At 37.3% G+C, this 24,782-nt stretch overlaps 1 protein-coding gene across 1 annotated transcript; it reads right to left on the bottom strand.

Moving 5' to 3' along the window:
- Window positions 1-23,385: 23,385 nt before the first annotated feature.
- LOC117340765 lies at window positions 23,386-24,729 on the bottom strand. The gene has a single exon (XM_033902527.1). The coding sequence runs from the start codon at window positions 24,727-24,729 to the stop codon at window positions 23,386-23,388; it is 1,344 nt and encodes a 447-aa protein (XP_033758418.1).
- Between the last annotated feature and the right edge of the window lie 53 nt (window positions 24,730-24,782).

The raw sequence follows: 24,782 nt of genomic DNA, 5'->3' as shown, positions 1-24,782 counted from the left end.
ATTAAAATAGCTTTAACAACAGTAACAATTAAAATAGCTTTAACAACAGTAACAATTAAAATAGCTCCAACAACAGTAACAATTAAAATAGCTCCAACAACAGTAACAATTAAAATAGCTTTAACAACAGTAACAATTAAAATAACTCCAACAACAGTAACAATTAAAATAGCTCCAACAACAGTAACAATTAAAATAGCTTTAACAACAGTAACAATTAAAATAGCTCCAACAACAGTAACAATTAAAATAGCTTTAACAACAGTAACAATTAAAATAGCTTTAACAACAGTAACAATTAAAATAGCTCCAACAACAGTAACAATTAAAATAGCTTTAACAACAGTAACAATTAAAATAGCTCCAACAACAGTAACAATTAAAATAGCTTTAACAACAGTAACAATTAAAATAGCTCCAACAACAGTAACAATTAAAATAGCTTTAACAACAGAAACAATTAAAATAGCTTTAACAGTAACAATTAAAATAGCTTTAACAACAGTAACAATTAAAATAGCTTTAACAACAGTAACAATTAAAATAGCTTTAACAACAGTAACAATTAAAATAGCTCCAACAACAGTAACAATTAAAATAGCTTTAACAACAGTAACAATTAAAATAGCTCCAACAACAGTAACAATTAAAATAGCTTTAACAACAGTAACAATTAAAATAGCTTTAACAACAGAAACAATTAAAATAGCTTTAACAGTAACAATTAAAATAGCTCCAACAACAGTAACAATTAAAATAGCTCCACCAACAGTAACAATTAAAATAGCTTTAACAACAGTAACAATTAAAATAGCTCCAACAACAGAAACAATTAAAATAGCTTTAACAACAGTAACAATTAAAATAGCTCCAACAACAGAAACAATTAAAATAGCTTTAACAACAGAAACAATTAAAATAGCTCCAACCACAGAAACAATTAAAATAGCTTTAACAACAGAAACAATTAAAATAGCTCCAACCACAGAAACAATTAAAATAGCTTTAACAACAGTAACAATTAAAATAGCTCCAACAACAGAAACAATTAAAATAGCTCCAACCACAGAAACAGTTAAAATAGCTCCAACAACAGAAACAATTAAAATAGCTTTAACAACAGAAACAATTAAAATAGCTCCAACAACAGAAACAATTAAAATAGCTTTAACAACAGAAACAATTAAAATAGCTCCAACCACAGAAACAATTAAAATAGCTTTAACAACAGTAACAATTAAAATAGCTCCAACAACAGTAACAATTAAAATAGCTCCAACAACAGAAACAATTAAAATAGCTTTAACAACAGAAACAATTAAAATAGCTCCAACAACAGAAACAATTAAAATAGCTTTAACAACAAAAGAATACAGCAGGGTTTAAATGAAGCAAATAAGAAAAAAAATCTAAAAGTAAACAATGTAAGGAATTAATAAATAAGTGTTTTAAAACATACCCCAACACAATGGAACATAAATTAGAAACGCTTCTAAAGATGATCCAAAATATCTGTGGACTATCTTAAATAAACTATCAGGTATGGATAAAGAAATCAAAGCTGACCTTGATATACAAGAATTGTTTGATTACTATAGGAATCTAAACAGTAGTGATTTGGAGGAGGAAGAATTTATAATGAACGATGAATATGACGATATAACATATGAAATTTTAAACGAAAATATTACCAGTGATCAAATAGAAGAAGCAATACATAACTAACTAAAGAATAATAAGGTTTGTGGCTTAGATGGAATCGTTAATGAACATATCAACGACACCCTATAATTATTTCTGCTCATATGTTCGAAAACTTTCAATGTTATACTTAATACAAGTATAGTTTCAACGGACTAGACAATTGGAATTATTAAACCTGTTTATAAAAACAAAGGCGATAAACACAACCCTGATAACTACATAGCGATTACTTGAGTATCGTACCTAGGTAAATCGTTTACGTCTATTATTAACAATAGGCTGAATAAACTAGCAGATGAAATTAATCTTATATCTCAAGCACAATCTGGGTTTAGAAAAGGATACTCAACCACTGAAAATATTTACATACTACATGTTCTTATCTCTATCTATTTCTCTAAAAATAAAATGCTATACTGTTTGTTTATTGATTTTAAAAACAAGAGTTTGGTTCGGTGTGGCGTGTCGGATTATGGAGACAAATGCAGACCTCTTTCCTCACGGGAAAATTTTCAAAGCTATCAACAATTGATATAATAATACTTAATCATGTGTTCGAAACAGAAGTGAGACATCTGAATTTTTTCATGTGTGACGTCGGTTTAAAACAAAGCGAAAATTTGTCACCATTTTTGTTTTCTATATATCTTAACAATTTAGAAGAGTATCTACAACAAAATAATGTATCATGTTTGCAAAAAATTGATAGACTATGTGAACATACTCTTGGTGTATATGTTAGATTATGTGTTATTTTATATGATACCGTACTGATGTCCAAATCTCTTAAAGGTCTTCTAAGTGCGCTTGATTGTTTTCAGAATTTTTGAGAACACTGGAAATTAACAGTTAATACCAATAAGACAAAAATGTAATTTATGAAAAACGTAAAAAAAAAGACAGTTACACTTTACCATACTTTGATGAGAAAATGAAACGTGAAAATTATTATCCTTATCTAGGAGTACGATTTAACTCTAATGGTTCATTTGCTAAAACAAGGACAAGATTAGCTGAACAAGTAAAGCAAGCATTATTTGCATTGTATACAAAAATAAGAAACATCCCATTATCTATAGACTTACAACTTAAATTGTTCGATTCACTGGTTACTCCGATTCAACTTTAAGGCTGTGGAATCTGGGGATATGAAAACGTAAGTATAATTGAAAAAATCCACTTACAATTTTGTAAGAACATTTTAAATGTTAGAAGTAGTACACCAAATAACATGGTTTATGGCGAACTTGGCAAATTTCCCCTTGAAATTGAAATAAACTAAGGATCTTAATGTTTTGACATTACCACAGGAGGTGCCACTTTCTACTACATTCTATCGCTTAATACTAAAAATGCAAAACAATCAAGTAGCAGACTTAAATGGCTTAGCTATATAAAACAAATACTTGTAGAATGTAGAAACAATTTTGAATTTCAAGTAGATAATAGATAAGTATATTATTTCATATGTTGTATTGTAGTTAATGTATGTATAGTTAGATAACATTGCTTATAACTTAGTTAGTATATACATTCTTGAATTTTCACGTTATTACCCTGTAAGCTATGTATATTAATCATATTGACCTCTTTTTTTTAACACTCAGAGAATGGGAGTTTTTGCCAACAATTTGAATTAAAAAAGTGTGAATTGCCAATAATTATAAAAAAGGACATTTTTGGGGGATTCTAATATATAGTATAGTTAATATGCTTAATTACTTCTGATGAACAACAATCCGGTTATAAAATTATACAGAAAGGACAGCAAGCACCTATGAGGAAAAAAAATTAACTATCAAAAGAGAAAAGCAGTAATTAAGTAGTCAAAGAATTTACTTGCAAAGATATATACGGACCTATAGAGGGCATATAGCGATAGTAGAATAGCACCGAACATTCCTCTAGAAATAGTGAATAAGCCAAAAGCCGTAAATCTCCTTTGATAGAAGTAATTTATCACTGTAGATTGTAAAGTATTCCTCTGGAAACAGAATTATTATATAACTTTATAAGGGACTCTATAACAAATCAAATTGTTTTCTTTACATTGATTTTGTATGTTGGCTTTTCACATTTTTTTATCTTTGTTGTTTATACTCTCATTTTGATCTCATCACTGTGCATTCTTTATTTTATTTAGGTTTATTATATTGACCTCTTGTTACACATGTTGTGTGTCCTGAGTGAAAAAAAAATCTTGAAATCTTGAATCTTGGTAACAATTAAAATATCTTTACCAACAGTAACAATTAAACTATCTTTACCAACACTAAAATAGCTTTAACTTAAGATTATATTTTATTTTTACCATCTCGTCACACTATATTCGAACTTGATATCAATAAGATTAGCATAAAGACGAAACATCCTTCAGAGTAGATCAAATCTTTTACCATCTTGGACATTACATAAGACAGCATTAGTACGCTTCACATTGGTCATTAGTCTGACGAAAGTGAAAGTGAAGTCATCGAAACGTCACACTCTTAAATATCATATTGATAATGTTATCTAAATTCTACCATATTTACTTAACCGACCCGAAGACAATATTTCAGAATAGCTTTACGCACGGTAACAATCAAAACAGCTTTACCAAATGTACCAATAAGAATAGTTTTACCAACAATAACAATAAAAATGACCTACAATAAAATTAAAATAGCTTTACCAACATTACAGTGTAACAATTAAAATAGCTTTATCAACAGTAACGATTAAAAAGTTTGACCAACAATAACAATGAAATAGCTTACAATAAAATCAAAATAGCTTTTACCAACAGAAACAATTCAAATAGCTCTATCAACAGTAACAGTTACATTAATTTAACCAATAGAAACCATTACAATAGTTTTACCAACAATAACAAATAAGATAGATATATGTACGTGTTCGTTGGAGATGAGGATGTATATTTTGACAGATAATCTTATGATCGTTTGTCGAAGTTACTAAGAAAGAAAAAAACGGGTAAATAAGTTATAAAGGTAAATCAGTTATAACGTGTAAATAAGTTAAGATAAAAACGGTCTCCTCAAAGCCATCATGACGGCATTGAATGCACTCCATAACAGCTATAACAGATACCATACTTGTTCACCTTCGTTTATTATTGATTATATATTATTATATAACAGCAAACAAAGAGACTGTATATAATTTATCAGTAAAAAATCCAAAAACAAAAAACAAAGAACAAATCTATAACTAAATGGTCCAAATAACTGGATCTGGTAAAAGGCACGTCGTGGTGTTAAAAATAATTTAATTCCATTTAAATCAATTAAAGACTGTAAACTCCAGTAGTTCCAATACAGAATAATTAGTACAAATATACGTTTGTATATGATAGACCGAAAACTTCTAGTATGATTTTAACCTATGGCTGTACACTAAGACAATTAGTAATATACATATACAACTACAAAATGTTGATGTAATATTCGGTAAGTTACCCGAGGAACAAAAGCAAAATATTTTCAATACTCTTCTTCTACTAGCAAAATTTCATATTTATAAACAAAAACTTTGGAAATTGTGTCCTTTATACAAACGGCTTAAAAACGAAAAGGGCATTTACTTTTACAACAGAAGTAATATACAAAAATTACTTTTGTAAATATCATATATTTGCAGTATATCCCTACGAGTGAATGCAAGACTAAAAGAGAAAAAAAAAATCATCACTTGACAATAACATGTCACAAATATATAAATGCATAGCTCCATATAATAGATTTGATTACATGAGGGAATGTTTAGGATATAAGTCAAAGGGAGATAAATCTCCACAATATCAATCTTCTTTAATATTGTATTGTATTATTGCTGATACTTCTCTTGTTTGTTTATTCACTATTCATATTTTTTTTAAATCTATAACGTACTATTGCAGAACCGCCAGCTTATACTAACGATTGTCTACTATATCATAACTTCTCAGTACTGTATATATTTAACTTATAATCTTCTTGGAATACATTGTATACTGTACCAGTTGACACTGTGTTGTGTTTTATAATGAAAACTGTCACATGTTGCTGTACAATCGATAAATATGTTTTCACAAATAATAAGTAAAAAGAGGTAAATAGGTTATAAGCGGTAAATAAGTTATAAGCGGTAAATAGGTTATCAGCGGTAAATAAGTTATAAGCGGTAAATAGGTTATAATAAGAATTAATTTTTCCCAATTCGGTTTCTCCTCCTGAAGAGGATTTAACTCCCTTTGACCAGTCTTTATAGCTGAGTACACAGTGATCTTTTTTGGAACTCTTCTGTATAGGGAGATAAAAATCATATTATATTAGGCTGTCTATTCAACAGGAGAAAATAAGATTAAATATTGATCACAATAATATCCCAGATATTGCTGGAAGGTCAGAAGATTTCGTGTCATAAGCGATCTCAAGAATTTCAGTATGAGGGGGGGGGGGGGGGGGGGGGGGGGGGGTGATGTAAGGAAGTCAACAAGGAGCTTCTTCCAGCCAATATGCTGGCCGTCCTGTGACAAGGAACAGAGATGTTGGGAGAGAGACAACGTTTGCCAAGGCTAAGCATCCGAGGGAGAGGGCAACCCATTGTCCCCTCAGTAGTTGGTAGAGAAAGTCTCGACCAGAGTTGCACCAAAGATAGTTAGGGCAGTGCAGCAGGCTATTGAACCGATGTTTGCTGTTCAGCTAGAAGGTCAGGCAGTGCCAAACATACAGCAGATAAAATAAGCTTCTAAGACAGGGGTAACAACAAATTTGGCCGGCCTCGGGCAAACCCCTATTAATTAGCATGTTTTAGAAAATTTTCTTCGGGGGCATCCGGATAGGGAGCTAGTAGAATTTTTAGTGTCTGGTTTTTGTTCTGGCTTCTCTTTTGAGTACACCGGTCCGAGGGTCTATACTTCATGTAAAAAATTAAAGTCTATTTAGGGAAATGAACAGGCTGCTTTTCAAAAAGTTCAGATAAAAGCTTTAGCTGGTAGAGCAGGGTGTCCATTCGAGTAGAATTTTTAGTGTCTGGTTTTTGTTCTGGCTTCTCTTTTGAGTACACCGGTCCGAGGGTCTATACTTCATGTAAAAAATTAAAGTCTATTTAGGGAAATGAACAGGCTGCTTTTCAAAAAGTTCAGATAAAAGCTTTAGCTGGTAGAGCAGGGTGTCCATTCGAGTAGAATTTTTAGTGTCTGGTTTTTGTTCTGGCTTCTCTTTTGAGTACACCGGTCCGAGGGTCTATACTTCATGTAAAAAATTAAAGTCTATTTGGGGAAATGAACAGGCTGCTTTTCAAAAAGTTCAGATAAAAGCTTTAGCTGGTAGAGCAGGGTGTCCATTCGATTATCTCCCATTAACGACATTAAGAATTTCACCTGTTGGGTTAGTGCCTAAAAAGATGGGGTTTGGAGGCTCATTAAACCACCACGGGAATAGTGTTATTGATGAGGATCTGTGTGAGGTACAGTACAATAGCATTGATCATATGATAAATAGTGTGCAAGGATAAGGACCCAATGCTGAACTGGAGTCCGAGACAGAGCTCATTGTGAACAGACAGGTCTAGACCTTTATTCGTAGGTTTTACAGATTGCCTCAATCTTATGCGGGGTTTTGAGCAAGTGTGTTCGGAACTGGACATTCCTATTGCAGAGGATAAAACTGAAATTTTAATCTTTTCAGGGGTTAGAAATAGATTCTATAGAAATGAGAATAAAAAATTCCACAAGATAAGCTTGATTCATTGAGAAAGTAAATAACTGAGGTTGGTTGTCAAAAGAAAGTCACATTAAGTCACTGGGAGGGTCCATGAATGTTTTTGTAAGAACCATTCCTTCAGCTCTGGGCTTTAATTAGACGATTATATAACGCTATGGCAGGGGTTAAAATGAATCACCATTTTATACGAGTAACAAAGGAGATGAGAGACGATATACAAGCATGACTGGTGTTTTTGGATGTTTTAAATGGTTATTGGAGTTTTCCTGCAAAGTCCTGGGTTGACTGCAACAAGCTTCAGCTTTGCACCAACAGTGGGCGATGGTAGTAAAGGTAGGTTGCTTATGTTGATGGTCTTTAGGCTTTAATGTCCTGGCCGAACAAGTGGTTGGAATCTGGGATTATACTGGACATCACCTTCTTGGAACTGGTCCCCATTGTCATGGTTTTATTCATTTGGGGATCGGAATTAGAAAACAGGAAAATAGTTTTGTATACAGATATCCTGGGTTTGGTTTCCATGCTTAACAAAAAAAAACCGAAATCGGGTAGAATTATGGCGCTTGAGAGCAAATGGTGTTGAAGTACTTGCTATGCAATAACTAGTTTAAGGCGGTACATATTGAAGGTAAATCTAATGGTATTGCCAATGTTATTTCTCTCATCGGCAGGGGGAGAGGTTCCGCATGATGGCTCCAGATGCCATGGTGACTCCTTCAAAGATACCTTCTGGAACTAATATGCAACTTGAAATAAACATGCTTCTATTTCGCCTAACACCAGGCAGGTTTATCAAATAGGGCTTGCTTTCGATGATTTTCGCAGGTCTTTTTTATACAAGTAGCCAATGGCCGCCTACCTTACAAAGTATTGTCGAGTTTGTTGCATGGTTGTCAACACAAGGGGTTTCCCCATCAACAGTCAAGTCTTACATGGCTGGTATCGGTTTTAAATGTAGATTAGTGGCCTTGTAGATGTAACTAAGTTGGGTTTTTTTAATCATAAAGAAAATGTTGTCGGGCATGACCAGTTAGATGCCAGAGTAGATCATCGTCTCCCAATCTCTCCCAGGTACCCTGAAATGACCGACAAAAACCCTGCCTTTTTTCTGATGATGGCCATATATCCCCTATGGACAATCATCTGTTTTTATACCGTTTGCAGCAGGGGCTACATATATCTTTGACCTCCGGGGAAATTATGTCCCCTCAGTTTTGCTAATAGGGGCCATGCTGGGCATACTTTTACTTGAAGTCACTGTCCTTCAATTCTGTATACTGAAGAAAGAGGTGTTCCCCATTTTGCATTTTTTCCTCGATTTTTCAGCTTTTGTTTTGTTGCTGTTGGGGCATACATATGGCAGCTGGTTTTTAGAGATCGCGATATTTCGCCCATGATTTGTTGAGTTAGTGTTCACTTTTCAATATTTTCATTCAGTAGTTTTCAACTCTCCTGTGTGCATTGTACAGCGTACAGCTTTGTTTTCTCATCTGTTCTGTATAAACATGTATACCTTATCCCCTTGCTCTTTGTGGATCTCTGTTTTCTTACACCTGTGTGTCATTTAAAAAATATTAATTGTGATCATAGACCTATAAATTCAGTCATATTGTTACTGTTTGTCGAGATATTTTTTTTTTTTTTTTGCAGCGGAAGACTCGATAGCTTTCGTTGTGCAAGCAAGCATAGGCGGAGGATTATGACGTGATGTCAAACATCAGCCGGCAGTTTCCGGAAAGCCGATCACTTCTTACAAACATATGTTTCACCTCTTTATTTTAGATATCTGTATTTAATCTTCTGTATTTTATTGTAGGGTCCAAAGGGAATGACACAAGGAACACATTGATTTATGGTCATCAATGATTCCTCAGGGAACGACACAAAGAACACCTTATGTTAGAGTCACCAATGATTCCTCAGGGAACGACACAAAAACCCCTTATGTTAGAGTCATCAATGATTCCTCAGGGAACGACACAAAGAACACCTCATGTTAGAGTCATCAATGATTCCTCAGGGAACGACACAAATAACACCTCATGTTAGAGTCATCAATGATTCCTCAGGGAACGACACAAAGAACACCTTATGTTAGAGTCATCAATGATTCCTCAGGGAACGACACAAAGAACACCTTATGTTAGAGTCGTCAATGATTCCTCAGGGAACGACACAAAGAACACCTTATGTTAGAGTCATCAATGATTCCTCGGGGAACGACACAAAGAACACCTCATGTTAGAGTCATCAATGATTCCTCAGGGAACGCCACAAAGAACACCTCATGTTAGAGTCATCAATGATTCCTCAGGGAACGACACAAAGAACACCTCATGTTAGAGTCATCAATGATTCCTCGGGGAACGACACAAAGAACACCTCATGTTAGAGTCGTCAATGATTCCTCAGGGAACGACACAAAGAACACCTCATGTTAGAGTCATCAATGATTCCTCAGGGAACGACACAAAGAACACCTTATGTTAGAGTCATCAATGATTCCTCAGGGAACGACACAAAGAACACCTCATGTTAGAGTCATCAATGATTCCTCAGGGAACGACAAAAAGAACACCTCATGTTAGAGTCATCAATGATTCCTCGGGGAACGACACAAAGAACACCTCATGTTAGAGTCGTCAATGATTCCTCAGGGAACGACACAAAGAACACCTCATGTTAGAGTCATCAATGATTCCTCAGGGAACGACACAAAGAACACCTCATGTTAGAGTCATTAATTATTCCTCAGGGAACGACACAAAGAACACCTCATGTTAGAGTCATCAATGATTCCTCGGGGAACGACACAAAGAACACCTTATGTTAGAGTCATCAATGATTCCTCAGGGGAACGACACAAAGAACACCTTATGTTAGAGTCGTCAATGATTCCTCGGGGAACGACACAAAGAACACCTCATGTTAGAGTCATCAATGATTCCTCAGGGAACGACACAAAGAACACCTCATGTTAGAGTCGTCAATGATTCCTCAGGGAACGACACAAAGAACACCTTATGTTAGAGTCATCAATGATTCCTCAGGGAACGACACAAAGAACACCTCATGTTAGAGTCATCAATGATTCCTCAGGGAACGACACAAAGAACACCTCATGTTAGAGTCATCAATGATTCCTCGGGGAACGACACAAAGAACACCTCATGTTAGAGTCGTCAATGATTCCTCAGGGAACGACACAAAGAACACCTTATGTTAGAGTCATTAATTATTCCTCAGGGAACGACACAAAGAACACCTTATGTTAGAGTCATCAATGATTCCTCAGGGAACGACACAAAGAACACCTCATGTTAGAGTCATCAATGATTCCTCAGGGAACGACACAAAGAACACCTCATGTTAGAGTCATCAATGATTCCTCAGGGAACGACACAAAGAACACCTTATGTTAGAGTCATCAATGATTCCTCAGGGAACGACACAAAGAACACCTCATGTTAGAGTCATCAATGATTCCTCAGGGAACGACACAAAGAACACCTCATGTTAGAGTCATCAATGATTCCCTGTGTGAACGACACAAAAGACCTCCTTAATGTGAGGTCTTCAATAATTCCTCAGGGAACGACACAAAGAACACCTTATGTTAGAGTCATCAATGATTCCTCGGGGAACGACACAAAGAACACCTCATGTTAGAGTCATCAATGATTCCTCGGGGAACGACACAAAGAACACCTCATGTTAGAGTCGTCAATGATTCCTCAGGGAACGACACAAATAACACCTTATGTTAGAGTCATCAATGATTCCTCGGGGAACGACACAAAGAACACCTCATGTTAGAGTCGTCAATGATTCCTCAGGGAACGACACAAAGAACACCTCATGTTAGAGTCATCAATGATTCCTCAGGGAACGACACAAAGAACACCTCATGTTAGAGTCATTAATTATTCCTCAGGGAACGACACAAAGAACACCTCATGTTAGAGTCATCAATGATTCCTCGGGGAACGACACAAAGAACACCTTATGTTAGAGTCATCAATAATTCCTCAGGGAACGACACAGAGAACACCTTATGTTAGAGTCATCAATGATTCCTCGGGGAACGACACAAAGAACACCTTATGTTAGAGTCGTCAATGATTCCTCGGGGAACGACACAAAGAACACCTCATGTTAGAGTCATCAATGATTCCTCGGGGAACGACACAAAGAACACCTCATGTTAGAGTCGTCAATGATTCCTCAGGGAACGACACAAAGAACACCTTATGTTAGAGTCATCAATGATTCCTCGGGGAACGACACAAAGAACACCTCATGTTAGAGTCATCAATGATTCCTCGGGGAACGACACAAAGAACACCTCATGTTAGAGTCATCAATGATTCCTCGGGGAACGACACAAAGAACACCTCATGTTAGAGTCGTCAATGATTCCTCAGGGAACGACACAAAGAACACCTTATGTTAGAGTCATTAATTATTCCTCAGGGAACGACACAAATAACACCTTATGTTAGAGTCATCAATGATTCCTCAGGGAACGACACAAAGAACACCTCATGTTAGAGTCATCAATGATTCCTCAGGGAACGACACAAAGAACACCTCATGTTAGAGTCGTCAATGATTCCTCAGAAAACGACACAAAGAACACCTTATGTTAGAGTCATTAATTATTCCTCAGGGAACGACACAAAGAACACCTTATGTTAGAGTCGTCAATGATTCCTCAGGGAACGACACAAAGAACACCTCATGTTAGAGTCATCAATGATTCCTCGGGGAACGACACAAAGAACACCTCATGTTAGAGTCATCAATGATTCCTCAGAAAACGACACAAAGAACACCTCATGTTAGAGTCATCAATGATTCCTCAGAAAACGACACAAAGAACACCTCATGTTAGAGTCATCAATGATTCCTCAGAAAACGACAAAAAGAACACCTTATGTTAGAGTCATCAATGATTCCTCAGGGAACGACACAAAGAACACCTTATGTTAGAGTCATTAATTATTCCTCAGGGAACGACACAAATAACACCTTATGTTAGAGTCATCAATGATTCCTCAGGGAACGACACAAAGAACACCTCATGTTAGAGTCATCAATGATTCCTCAGGGAACGACACAAAGAACACCTTATGTTAGAGTCGTCAATGATTTCTCAGGGAACGACACAAAGAACACCTCATGTTAGAGTCATTAATTATTCCTCAGGGAACGACACAAAGAACACCTCATGTTAGAGTCATCAATGATTCCTCGGGGAACGACACAAAGAACACCTTATGTTAGAGTCATCAATAATTCCTCAGGGAACGACACAGAGAACACCTTATGTTAGAGTCATCAATGATTCCTCGGGGAACGACACAAAGAACACCTTATGTTAGAGTCGTCAATGATTCCTCGGGGAACGACACAAAGAACACCTCATGTTAGAGTCATCAATGATTCCTCGGGGAACGACACAAAGAACACCTCATGTTAGAGTCGTCAATGATTCCTCAGGGAACGACACAAAGAACACCTTATGTTAGAGTCATCAATGATTCCTCGGGGAACGACACAAAGAACACCTCATGTTAGAGTCATCAATGATTCCTCGGGGAACGACACAAAGAACACCTCATGTTAGAGTCGTCAATGATTCCTCAGGGAACGACACAAAGAACACCTTATGTTAGAGTCATCAATTATTCCTCGGGGAACGACACAAAGAACACCTTATGTTAGAGTCGTCAATGATTCCTCGGGGAACGACACAAAGAACACCTCATGTTAGAGTCATCAATGATTCCTCGGGGAACGACACAAAGAACACCTCATGTTAGAGTCGTCAATGATTCCTCAGGGAACGACAAAAGTACACCTTTACGTTTGGTCATCAATAATTCCCTCTGTGAACAACACAAAAGACCTCCTTAATGTGAGGTCTTCAATGATTTGCTCAGGGAGCGACACAAGGAACGTTTTACGCGGGTCATTAAAGATTTCCTCTGTCTGCAATGTCAGCATGTTACATGTAGATCATCAATAAAGTGCAGCTACAATACCTCACCTATACATGTATATCCAGTGACCTCTAGGGATCATTATGAGCATTCTTTGGAGGAACATGAAAATTATATTATCTCCTTTGCACCATTAACTTGCATATTGCATCAGTAAATGCGGTTAGCATTGCTATTGTAACATAGTGCAACACCAGTCGTGCTGATAAGGAAGGTTATGGAGTTTCGCGACATCAACTTCCCAGTCTTTTACAGCAGAATCATCCGGATCGTGTCGTTATGGATGCCTAAGTTCTTCTCTCAAAGTTAAGGCTGCTAGTGTCTTTTCTTGGATTAATTCTTGAGCTGCCATAAAGGTTCTCCTAAGGAAGATGGACAATGTCTTAGGTGACGTTGACGGTGAACCTTACTTATCTGCCAGACAACAGGATTATGAGTCTGTTGCTGACTTGGGATGCAGCAGGCTAGACAATGTGCTGGACTCCACGCAGAAGTAGTTACATTACCCCAATCGTTATATTTGATGCTTTAGACAGGACTCTGACAGGAGCTAGAGGATATATCGGGTTATCTGGTAGATCAAATAAAGAATTTTGATGCTCTTCGCATAGCACTGAGGCGTATCGATCAGCAGCACACGTTACAAACTTCAGGTACCGGCATACAGAATGATTGCCAGGAAAGGAAACTATCCCGGTTAAATCTGTTTTCGAGAATTCATTCATAAGGAGGATGTCGTGTTAGTATGAACCATGTAGACCGTACGTCGAACTAAGGATTTTTTATGATGGCTTTTACATTTTGTACCTCTTCAGACTTATTTGCGAATACATGATTTCGCAAAACACATATCTAGAAATGAAATGACTTTAAATTTTCGTAAAACGTTAAATAATAATTTTATGATCGGAGGCGTCATAGCCCATGGGCATCACCAGTCGTATTAGCCTGGAAGATGGACAATTCCTTGAGGAATGCGTTCACTACAGGGAGTTGAATAAGCATCACATACGCGACTCTTATGCACTACCAAGAGAGGAAGAGATCCTTAACTGATCCCAAGTATTTCTCGGTGCTTTACATGGAAAGTCGATACTGCCAGTTGGAGATTGCCACGGAGCATAAAGAAAAAACTCCAGAACCATTCTACGAGTTCAGCTGGATTCCATGCGGTCTTACCCCGCCACCTATCAAAGATTAATGGATGATATTGTGAGACATGGGCATGTGATTCCTTTTTCCTGGATGTTGTGATCATCTTTGTCAGAAAATATCAGAAGCACTTAGAAAGACTACATAAAGTACTTTAAAGTATTCGGGAGAGCGGGCGAAAACTTTCCTCAAAACATTAAACATGTGGGACATTGCGTGTCAGTCGCCGGTACTTGGCAAGACCCAGCGATGACAAAATCCGCTAGTTACAATAGAATGTTGATAAAAGATTTTTCGAAGATCGCTAAGCCACTGTCCAAGTTGAGGCCGATGCGTAAAATAAAACTTAACCATACCAGGAACAGGAGGTTACAATGAAGGTGACACCTTTCGCCAGTGTCTTACGAAGGCTGAACGGAACTTTCCAGCCAAACGTGGATGCCGACACTTGGTCCCGCTCGCCTAACATAGAGTCCCAGTCTAACGTAGAGTGTGTTACAGTGGATACAGCCCTACGTGGATCCATTACCACGGAACCAATAGTTGGTAGGTTGTCCAGTAGTGTAATTGATATCCTCGTCACGTCTGATGAACATGGCATGTCGGGTCTTCTGTAACGGGCGTATGATACAGGAACGTAATCCTACATTGGTACCGTGGATGTCGGCAGTACGAAAAGGAGTTAGACACAAATGATATTCACAGACACGTAGAATGCAGTCCTTTGAAAACAGTTTTGCAGGCTCCAGTTAAATCGAAGAGTTCTATACCGAGTGACCATCGTCTATGAAACAACGTGCTAAACTTGTTCTTCAATCAAAGGGTTCTACATGAGTCACACGGGAAGAGATCGAACTATTACATTCGTAGGGATTGAGTTATTGTCAATTTTACATGTTTTCTCACACAGAAGAGTCGATCAAGAAATTATAACTAAGAATATCTGGATTTGGTGAAAGACACATCATGATGGAAACAAATTAATATAATTATGTTTAAATCCACTATAGACTGTAAGCTCACATAGTTCTAATACAGAATAATTCTAGGTAAAGATTAGGTAATATAACTATTTATATATGATGGCCCTAAAACACTCAACTATGCACTTTTTGTAACTGTCATATAGAAACAATTGCACACTTGTTTTGGGAATGTAGAATAGTTGAATTTTGTTTGGATGATTTTAAGCTATAACTGTACAATAGGACATTTATAAATGTCTTTCTGATATAAACGGCTTTAAAAACAAATTGTACTTTTGTTTAAAAATAGAAGCAATATAGAAAAACAATATGGCGTATGAGAAGTTTGAAAAACAATAAATGTCTGAAATAAGGGAGGTATACGCGCGGCGAAAATATCGGCACATTTTGTAACATAACATACAAACTAAAAAACAAACATAATTTCATGTTCAGTCACATTATTGTTTCATTTTTGTATCACTTTTGTATCATTTTCACACGACACATGCTTTCTTAGCTTTATGAAGTACAGCATCTGTCGGAGTGTAACTGGATAGCTCCATATAATAGATTTAATTATTTGCAGAAATATAACGTATAAGTCAAAGGAAGATAAATCACCACAATTACAAACTTCTATAATCATTCTTGAAAATGCATTACCGGTGTATTAATATTCTATTGATATTAAAACACCATATTTCTATAACATTCTTTTGCAGTATCGTCAGCTTATACCTACAATAGTATATCATAAAATTGTCAAAGATATATTCGAAGTAAAACACCAGTTGACCGAGCTCCAACGGTCAGTATTACATCCAGGTAACCAATAGAACTAGTATGCGTTGACAATTTGACACTAGAAACAACAGTTGGAGGACAGCAGCATATTCTTGTTTTAAGAGGCCTTGTTTGCGATATCCCATGGACATCAGAAGCACGCATCCAAGAAGGACATTAAGTTTAAGTCTGATAACACTGATGGCAGGTGGAACCAAAGTCATCAGACAATCCAGTATGGACCTGCCTGTTTTTGTCGTGCAAAATGAGGTCAATGGTCGCCACAGGACCCTCCACCATAAACATCTACTTCCGATTGGATATATCCCAACAGAAGGATTACGTGATAATCCGAAACCAAAGCCATTATTATTTCTTGATTTCCTCCCAGTTGAAGAGTCACATACAAAATATAAATATATACAACATACGAATACAAAAGTGCAAAATGTAAATCTGAAAATTGTTAATTATAAACAAAATTAGAAAGTATGAATATGTACATAGCATACATGTAGTTACAATGCAAGGCTCATATCAAATTCCATCAAAACTAATGTGACATAAATGCAACATTTTGCCGATAAAAATTGCACAGGCTAGGGTAAATTTTACACAATCTTGAAAATTTTACATGTGAGGAGGGATTCCTCCCAGAAGTACATGGATTTGTAATCAGACAACGAGTGTAGAAGGGTGTTTAATTCCAAATCAAAATCTAGGCAAAGTTGACACCATAAATCATCTCTTATGCTTTCAGTTTTTGTACACTTTAATATTACATGTGTTATACGGTCATTATGAAAAATACCACAATAATGACACAGCTCAAAAGAATTTGATAAACGTAAATTAACGCATAACCGAACAATACTGTTAATCTTAATGAGATGTTCAGGAAACCTTTGTGCGACTCCCCATAGTTTATTTTGAGTGATTACATCGTGAATGAGGCGAAATCTATCAAAATCTGAATCATTATTCATTTTATTAAACATGGTTATTTCTTCCATGTGATAGATTGTTTTATGAACAATTAATTGACTTCCATGATGAACGAATTGAAAACACTGTATCTACAGAATGTTGTAATAGGTAACTAAACAGATCGTACTTGTGTAGTATTCTTACAATGTCAGGAATAAAACTATTTTGCCAAGACTTATTCAAACAAGGAATAACCGCTTGAGAAAAATAGTGTGACATAAATATTTACTATCAATTCTACAAAGACGACAAAAAAACAAAAGTTACTTAATATCAATATAGCCTTCTATAGAGGTCCATCAAATCAGGGAATTCGCCATATCAGTTCTATAGTTCTAATGTTAAGACCTTGAATAGATTTAACAATGAAGTTTTGAGCACGTTATAATTTGATTAGCTCTGTTTTAGTCAGCTGCCAAAGTTCGCATCCATAAAGAGCAGACGGAAACACTTTTGATTTGATAACCTTTGCGACATTTAGAGGATTAAGGGAACGAGTGACATGGTTCCACTTTCTGGTCTCTTACATGCTGATTCTGTTCTGTCTATTAAACAAAATTTAAAATTCAAAATAACTCCAACATGCGTAATTTGTTCTACAACCGGTAATGATTTACCATACAAGTAAATGCTTTTTCTAACACATGTTTTCTATTTTTCGTAAAAATGAAGATTTTGCTTTGGCAGCAGAATATGAAAATCTCCATTTAAAAGTATAGTTTTCACAAATTGTGACCATATCTTGCAAAACGACTATTTTGTTGCTGATCAAACATATATCGTCAGCTTGTGTAGGTAAATTTACTTGGGAATCGAGTAAAAATGCCCCATTCCCTGACAATTTACTAAGTAAATCATTAATAAAAACTAAGTGCATTTTTGCCGATAACGACCCGCCTTGTAAGATACCTCTCTTCGTGAGAACAGGTGCTGATTGGTGACCTTTGAAGGTAACATACATGTAGCTAACAAATAGACATATACATATTTCTTAATAAAGTCCAAATTTTCCCTTTAAAGCCCATGTTGTACAGCTTAAGAAGCAAGCCTTCATGCCAAGCGGTGTCGAAAGCTGTCTTGCTATCTAAAAAGGCAACAAAAGATTCCGAACCATGTTCAAGGTTATATTTTACACATTCTTGTAAGTTAAACATTTTTCCTATATGCAGATTGCTGTCTATTCGGAAACGTTTCAGAGTCTAGTAAGATATCCATCCTCAGAGACAAAACTGACTCAAATATTTTTTAAAAGATTGGAATAAGAGTTATACCTCTGTAGCTGTTTGGGTCATTTTTTTGTTTTCTATTTCCCTTGTACAAAGTAAAAAAAAATCCTCTTTTTTATCAATCAAATTGAACAGCACAGTAGTATAGTTTAACAATTTATCACCTCCATACTTAATATGTTCGCAGACTAGGCTATCGTACCCGCCAACTTTGCTATTTTAAAGTTTTTTCTCTACTGTCTGCAACTCATCAATTGTAAAATAATCTGAAAAAACGTGTTTGTTTCCTTTGTTTCATTTACCTTCAACAATACACCTTGATAAAACGTCTTGTCAAACGACTTAAATAATTTACTAAAATGATGACCCCATGCATCTACAATTTGTTAGGGCTCTCGCACTGTTTTGACATTGTGCATCATTTCTGTTTGGCAGCAGCCTGTTTCTCTAGAACGGTTTTTGAATAGTTTCCAGAAGAGATTTTGGTCGACATCTCCGGATTTATCTATTTCGGCAAATTGTTCTTTCATATAATTATTAAAAGCAACACGCAGATCTCGTCTGAATTTCGTTTTCACAGCTTTATAATCGATGAACGAATTATTAGTCCCTCCTGCCTGACTCAATCCAAAATGACCTCTTGGAAACCATTTCATTATGGAGTTTCGATAACTTTTTATTCCAATAAGGTTTTAAGCACTTTTTAAAAGAATTTCTCTTAATGATTTTTTCAGCTGCCTCTAGTAAACAACTTTTGAATTTGTTATAAAAAATGTCAATATCGACAGTATTTAGAACATCATTGGGTATTTCTACATTTTCAAGCAGGTTATTTACTTGGTTTCTGTATAGATTAATTGAACCGTTCTTTTCAGCTTTCTTCCAAATAAACTTGACCCATTCTGGACTTAAGACCTTGCCAAATTGTTTAGGTAAGACCATCGAGCAAATTACAGGGTTATGTTCCGAAACATTTAACACGTGATCATCTTAAACCTCACAATGTGTAATTAAATCGAGATAACTTGATTCAATGATAATGTGATCTATACTAGTATAATGTCCTGTCGTTGGGTAAAAAGTGTACATTGGACCTACGCATTTGGCCGTCACGTTTACAGACATCGTATTGGTATTTTCTAAAAAAAAATCTTGACCTTTCATAGTTCTATCATTATCAACAAACTGACATCGGCTACCTTTAATTTGTACATTCATATCACCGATTAGAACAACTTTTCTTTTCTCTGAATATAAAGAAATCAAAGATTCTTAAATATCTAATTTGGTCTACAAAAACCTCAACCGCTCTAGATGCAGCAGGCATGTAAACCGAAAAAAAAACCCGTAAAGATACTCGCTATTTGGCCAACCTTTGTAGCATTGTGGTGTCAGATGCAGTCCAGTTCGTGTTATTGTCCCGTTATCATCAGTCCCTACCGGTAAAACCGGGAGGACTATAAGTTTCCTCCCCGTCCGTCTGTCAGTCAGACCACTCAGTTTTCCGCACTTTTTCAGCCATGCTTCATGGTATGTTGGTGAAAATTGGTATGTAACTTCAGTATGAGTAGCTAGAGATCACGTTTGAGTTTCAGGGTTTTTGGTTAAGGTGAAGGTCACTATTTTTAGCGGGGGCCGGTAGGGGACATGTATTGCTTTAGCAATACCCAGCATGCTTGTTGTAGTATGTGTTGTTTGTAATCTTTAAACACTGTCACCTTTAACTGTCCATGTCCCACTTGTCCCACAGTTTATGTCCCACTTGTCCCACAGTTTATGCCCCACTTGTCCCACAGTTTATGTCCCACAGTTTATGTTTCACATGAGTTTGGACAGAGCACCGGGTAGGACATTAATGATAAGTAGTTACAATTAGTTAAATTTGTCCAATAAAATGTATAGTTTGTAACTATTGTTGTAAATTAGCTGTTGTGGTAATTATCATGTCGTCTTTTATAACATTTACCTAATTAAATGTGCTGTTGTGAAAAACCGTCTGCCATTTTGAAAATATCTTGTTTAAAAAGTTAAATATTGTTTCTCTCTTGAAAACAATATTTAACTTTTTAAACAAGATATTTATTTTTATTGAAAAAGTCATATGAACCTAATGTAAAATAGTCTCCGTATGGCATTTACTATGTCTTGACTAGAAAGGATATTGTTGTCCAAGAATCTACCCAATCGTCACTGCATTAACTTATTACATCAATTGATATTTTCTCTAAATCGTCATAGTTATGGATCATAATAGAATAATCATAATGCAACATAATAATCTTAATGTCATAATATTCATAATGTAAAATTAAAGTCATATTGTAATATAATAATCATAATGTATTATAATAATCATAATGTAATATAATAATCATAATGTAATATAATATACGTAATATAATATTATAGTCATAACGTTGTGTGATGTCTAAAATGTAATTTAATATTGATTATCTAATGTGATAGTCATAATGTAATATAACAATTCATAATGTAGTATCATAATCTTACTGTAATATGCTAATCGTAATGTAATATAATAGTTATAAAATCACAATGTAATATGATAGTAATAAAGTCACAATGTAATATAATAGTAATAAAGTCACAATGTAATACGATAGTAATAGTCACAATGTAATACAATAGTAATAAAGTCACAATGTAATATAATAGTAATAAAGTCACAATGTAATATAATAGTAATAAAGTCACAATGTAATGTTATAGTAATAAAGTCACAATGTAATATAATAGTAATAAAGTCACAATGTAATATAATAGTAATAAAGTCACAATGTAATGTTATAGTAATAAAGTAACAATGTAATATAATAGTAATAAAGTCACAATGTAATATAATAGTAATAAAGTCACAATTTAATATAATAGTAATAAAGTCAAAATGTAATATAATAGTAATAAAGTCACAATGTAATATAATAGTAATAAAGTCACAATGTAATATAATAGTAATAAAGTCACAATGTAATATAATAGTAATAAAGTCACAATGTAATATGATAGCAATAAAGTCACAATGTAATATGATAGTAATAAAGTCACAATGTAATATAATAGTAATAAAGTCACAATGTAATATAATAGTAAGAAAGTCACAATGTAATATAATAGTAAGAAAGTCACAATGTAATATAATAGTAATAAAGTCACAATGTAATACAATAGTAATAAAGTCACAATGTAATAATTATAATTGTAATTCAATAATCATAACGTAACATATATGATCTTAAATGAGCCTTGGCGAGAACAAATTAATACCTCGAAGCAAGTTTCATGGAATCTCATAGAAAATAAAAACTCATTAATGATCGTATTGATTACACAACTCAGAATACTTATTTTGGCCATTCTTACAGTCAAAATGTTGAGGACAAAATCAAACAAAGGCAGCCATTTTGTTGCGCCATTCATAACGTCACGTCATTGTCCATATTATGACGTGATAATACATTTACAATTATTATTATACCTTTCCTTATTTTACACTATATAAAAGGGAGACAATTGAAATGCTATTTGAACCACATCCTCTAAAAATGCTGTTTACCAGGTTTATAGTCAAAAGTGCCAGGAATAAGTGCATTCTTATTTTCGCGTTTTTTTTTCTATTTTTTTTTTTTTTTTCTTCGTTCATTCTGATTGGACAATGCATTTGTCATATCCCTCCGGATTGTCTTTACTGTCATCCCTTCTTATTCAATAAAGTCCAAAAGTTCAAAGGCGCTTTCGAGAGCCAATCCCTGTCGATCCTTTGTTCTAGCCAATCCTGGTCGGTCCTCTGTCCTAACCCATCCCGGTCGGTCCTCTGTCCTAACCCATCCCGGTCGGTCCTCTGTCCTAACCCATCCCGGTCGGTCCTCTGTCCTAACCCACCCCGGTCGGTCCTCTGTCCTAACCCATCCCGGTCGGTCATCTGTCCTAACCCATCCCGGTCAGTCCTTTACTCTAACCCATCCCGGTCAGTCCCCTGTCCTAACCCACCCCGGTCGGTCCTCTGTCCTAACCAATCCCGGACGGTCCTCTGTCCTAACCCATCCCGGTCAGTCCTCTGTCCTAACCCATCCCGGTCGGTCCTCTGTCCTAACCCATCCCGGTCAGTCCCCTGTCCTAACCCATCCTGGTCGGTCCTCTGTCCTAACCCATCCTGGTCGGTCCTCTGTCCTAACCCACCCCGGTCGGTCCTCTGTCCTAACCCATCCCGGTCGGTCCTCTGTCCTAACCCATCCCGGTCAGTCCCCTGTCCTAACCCATCCTGGTCGGTCCTCTGTCCTAACCCATCCTGGTCGGTCCTCTGTCCTAACCCACCCCGGTCGGTCCTCTGTTCTAAATTATCCCGGTCGGTCCTCTGTCCTAACCCATCTCGCTCGGTCATCTGCCCTAACCAATCCTGGTCGGTCCTCTGTCCTAACCCATCCTGGTCGGTCCTCTGTCCTAACCCACCCCGGTCGGTCCTCTGTCCTAACCCATCCTGGTCGGTCCTCTGTCCTAACCCATCCTGGTCGGTCCTCTGTCCTAACCCACCCCGGTCGATCCTCTGTCCTAAATTATCCCGGTCGGTCCTCTGTTCTAACCCATCCCGGTCGGTCCTCTGTCCTAATATATCCCGGTCGGTCCTCTGTCCTAATCCATCCCGGACGGTCCTCTGTCCTGACACATCCCGGTCGGTCCTCTGTCCTAACCCATCCTGGTCGGTCATCTGTCCTAACCCATCCTGGTTTTATAAATATCATTCTTTTTATCCAAGTTCGAGTTTCCTGCTCAGTGGTCTCAGCGAATTAACGTGTGATACCTACTGCCTCCAGACATCCCGGTCGGTCCTCTGTCCTTACCCATCCCGGTCGGTCCTCTGTTCTAACCCACCCCGGTCGATCCTCTGTCCTAACCCATCCCGGTCGGTCCTCTGTCCTAACCCATCCCGGTCGATCCTCTGTCCTAACCCATCCCGGTCAGTCCTCTGTCCTAACCCATCCCGGTCAGTCCTCTGTCCTAACCCATCCCGGTCAGTCCTCTGTCCTAACCCATCCCGGTCAGTCCTCTGTCCTAATCCATCCCGGACGGTCCTCTGTCCTAACCCATCCCGGTCAGTCCTCTGTCCTAACCCATCCCGGTCAGTCCTCTGTCCTAATCCATCCCGGTCGGTCCTCTGTCCTAACCCATCCCGGTCAGTCCTCTGTCCTAACCCATCCCGGTCAGTCCCCTGTCCTAATCCATCCTCGTCGGTCCTCTGTCCTAACCCATCCCGGTCGGTCCTCTGTCCTAACCCATCCTGGTCGGTCATCTGTCCTAATATATCCCGGTCGGTCCTCTGTCCTAACCCATCCCGGTCGGTCCTCTGTCCTAACCCATCCCAGTCGGTCCTCTGTCCTAACCCATCCCGGTCGGTCCTCTGTCCTAACCCATCCTGGTCGGTCATCTGTCCTAATATATCCCGGTCGGTCCTCTGTCCTAACTCATCACGGTCGGTCCTCTGTCCTAACCCATCCCGGTCAGTCCTCTGTCCTAACCCATCCTGGTCGGTCATCTGTCCTAATATATCCCGGTCGGTCCTCTGTCCTAACCCATCCCGGTCAGTCCTCTGTCCTAACCCATCCCAGTCGGTCCTCTGTCCTAATCCATCCTCGTCGGTCCTCTGTCCTAACCCATCCCGGTCGGTCCTCTGTCCTAACCCATCCTGGTCGGTCATCTGTCCTAATATATCCCGGTCGGTCCTCTGTCCTAACCCATCCCGGTCGGTCCTCTGTCCTAACCCATCCCAGTCGGTCCTCTGTCCTAACCCATCCCGGTCGGTCCTCTGTCCTAACCCATCCTGGTCGGTCATCTGTCCTAATATATCCCGGTCGGTCCTCTGTCCTAACTCATCACGGTCGGTCCTCTGTCCTAACCCATCCCGGTCAGTCCTCTGTCCTAACCCATCCTGGTCGGTCATCTGTCCTAATATATCCCGGTCGGTCCTCTGTCCTAACCCATCCCGGTCAGTCCTCTGTCCTAACCCATCCCAGTCGGTCCTCTGTCCTAACCCATCCCGGTCGGTCCTCTGTCCTAACCCATCCTGGTCGGTCATCTGTCCTAATATATCCCGGTCGGTCCTCTGACCTAACTCATCACGGTCGGTCCTCTGTCCTAACTCATCACGGTCGGTCATCTGTCCTAACCCATCCTGGTCGGTCATCTGTCCTAACCCATCCCGGTTTTATAAATATCATATTCTTTTTATCCAAGTTC

Source organism: Pecten maximus, chromosome 13 (genome assembly GCF_902652985.1).
Source record: "Pecten maximus chromosome 13, xPecMax1.1, whole genome shotgun sequence".
In the NCBI taxonomy this organism is placed as follows: Eukaryota; Metazoa; Mollusca; class Bivalvia; order Pectinida; family Pectinidae; genus Pecten; species Pecten maximus.
The sequence above is the reverse complement of the archived record's forward strand: the minus strand, read 5'-3'. Positions and strand labels throughout refer to the sequence as shown.